Here is a 2,156-nt window from a genome sequence, read left to right as displayed (position 1 = left end):
GGGGGGGGGACGACCCGTACGCCGCGTGGGCCCCGAAGGAGTTTGATGAGAACGGCGTCGTGATTGAGCAGCAGCAAGAGCAGCAGCAGCAGCAAGAGCAGCAGCAGCAAGAGCAGCAGCAGCAGCAGCAGGAGCAGCAGCAGGGGGGCGTCCAGAACGACCCGGACTGGCAGCTGGACCCGGCCAGCGGTTACTACTACAACGCCGGCAGCGGCTATTACTACGACGCCGCCACGGGCCTGTACTACCACGCGACCAGCGGGCAGTGGATGCGGCTGGACCCTGAGACCGGGCAGTTCGCCGCGGCGGACGCGGGGCAGGGCCCGGCCGGCGGCGAGCAGCAGCAGCAGCAGCAGCAGGAGGGCGACCCACAGCAGCAGGAGCAGGAGCAGGAGGAGCAGCAGCAGCAGAACCCAATTGGGCCGGCGCCGGCACCAGCACCGGCCGCTGCCGCGGGGGCAGGGCGGGGGCCGCGCGCCCCTGTGCAGCTCGCGCCCCGCCGCACGGCAACGATTGGCGCCGCGCCGCAGCTCAACTCGCAGGGGCTCCTGGCAGTGATCGCAGTGGAGGAGGTGGGCGCAGACGGCACGGCTTTTGGGGGGAACAAGGGCCGGGGGCGAGGCGGCCGTTGGGACCTGGTTGGGGTTCCTGTGCAGGGGTTTTTGTCTGGAGGCGGCAGCTGATGCAAGCGGAGCTTGATGGCTGACGTCATCAGCCGGCTTGAAACGCGCGGATGCGCACGGTTGCGCCCCGCCCCGCCGCGCAGGAGCGGGAGAAGGAGGAGCGGCGGCGGAAGAAACTGCTCCAGCAGCGGGCCGAGGCGGCGGGCGGCCGCCGCGCGCCGCAGCAGCCGGGCGGGCAGCCGACGCCGGCGCCCGCACCCGCTCCCGCGCCTGCGGCGCCTGCGCCGTCGGTGGCCGCTAAAGTCGGTGCTGGGGCGGTGCAGGGCGTGGTCTATGTCAGCAAATGGGCGCAGCGCAACCGCGGCGCGCAGCCCCAGTAACGCTGTCGCTTGTGAGGAAGACCATGGGTTTGCGGAAGGAGGCTCTGCAAGGGGTAGTGCTCGTGTGCCGTTCGCGCCTTTGGGCAGGGAGGTTATGTTACTGGCCCTGAGACGCCAGATTTCACCTCAGTCACATCGGCCCAAAGCGCAGCTTGAAGGACATTTACGCCAGTGGTGCGATCGCAAGCATGTTGGCCTGTCGTCTTCACATGCGAGGACGCGTCCACGCGGGGCGCGACAGCGCAACAGCCGCCCAGGACGGGAAGAGCCTCCGCAAATGCGTGCGCGAAACGGGGTGAAGCGACAGGTGGCAGGACGGACTCACAAACGCGCTTGGGGAGACTTTACTGCAGGTGAGCTGCCCTGTTTGCGAGTCATCGGGGTCCAGGCTGGCAGCTTGTAAAATGGCCTCATCATGCCGGGCAGTTTCTCGACGACTCAGTGTCGGGAGCAGCCTGTGAGGCTGCACGCCTATCTTTTTCGTGTTGGCTTACCACTCTAAGTTGTCAAAATACCACGGCACCCGCCCATCGACATCTTCTGAGCACCTTGGGATCCGAATTCAATCAATTGGTGTCGCACATGCTGGGCGCGCCTGTTATCAACAGCCGCTACGTATACCGTAGCATTTCAAGGGTGTGTGCCTCGGCCGCCAGTCCCGATCGTTTCTGATCTGATCAAAAAGGCAACTCACAGCCTGACCTGCGTCGCGCCAGGTCCGCCCGTTCACAGCGAAGCGCATCTCTACAGTTCCCTGCAGCGCCATGTCTGGAGGTGCGCTGCGCAGCGGCCGCCGCTCTCGGTCTGGCGTTGCCTCGCGTCAACACCGGTCGCACGAAGGCACAGCTCGCGTGCATGCCCCGGCTTACCCTACCCCCCATAATGTGCAGGCAAGGGTCCTGGCGGCAAGCCGGTGGTGCTGATCACCGAGAAGCTTGGCGAGCCAGGTGCGCGCCCGCCGCCGCCACCACCCCTTCGCAGCCGCCGGCCGCCTCGATGTGACCCACGGCCTCGGCGCGGCACGCCGCCAGGCCCGGCCCGGGCCTGAGTTTTCGCCCCGCTCCATCCCCCTGGCTCGTGCCTCCTTGCAGCTGTGCGCAAACTTCCCTTCCATACATTTTTGTACGCACATAACCCCTCCAAACCCTAGTTT

General features: G+C 66.7%; 1 protein-coding gene across 1 annotated transcript; it reads left to right on the top strand.

Annotated features, from left to right (window-relative positions):
• Positions 1-269: 269 nt before the first annotated feature.
• Positions 270-1,003, top strand: MNEG_16586 (hypothetical protein; the record flags this gene model as incomplete). Its single annotated transcript, XM_014034944.1, has 2 exons — positions 270-572; positions 767-1,003. 2 exons carry the CDS (start codon positions 270-272, stop codon positions 1,001-1,003), a joined length of 540 nt encoding a protein of 179 aa, XP_013890398.1.
• Between the last annotated feature and the right edge of the window lie 1,153 nt (positions 1,004-2,156).

This window comes from Monoraphidium neglectum, assembly GCF_000611645.1.
Source record: "Monoraphidium neglectum strain SAG 48.87 unplaced genomic scaffold scaffold06547, whole genome shotgun sequence".
Classification (NCBI taxonomy): Eukaryota; Viridiplantae; Chlorophyta; class Chlorophyceae; order Sphaeropleales; family Selenastraceae; genus Monoraphidium; species Monoraphidium neglectum.
This window is presented reverse-complemented; position numbering and strand designations above follow the sequence as displayed.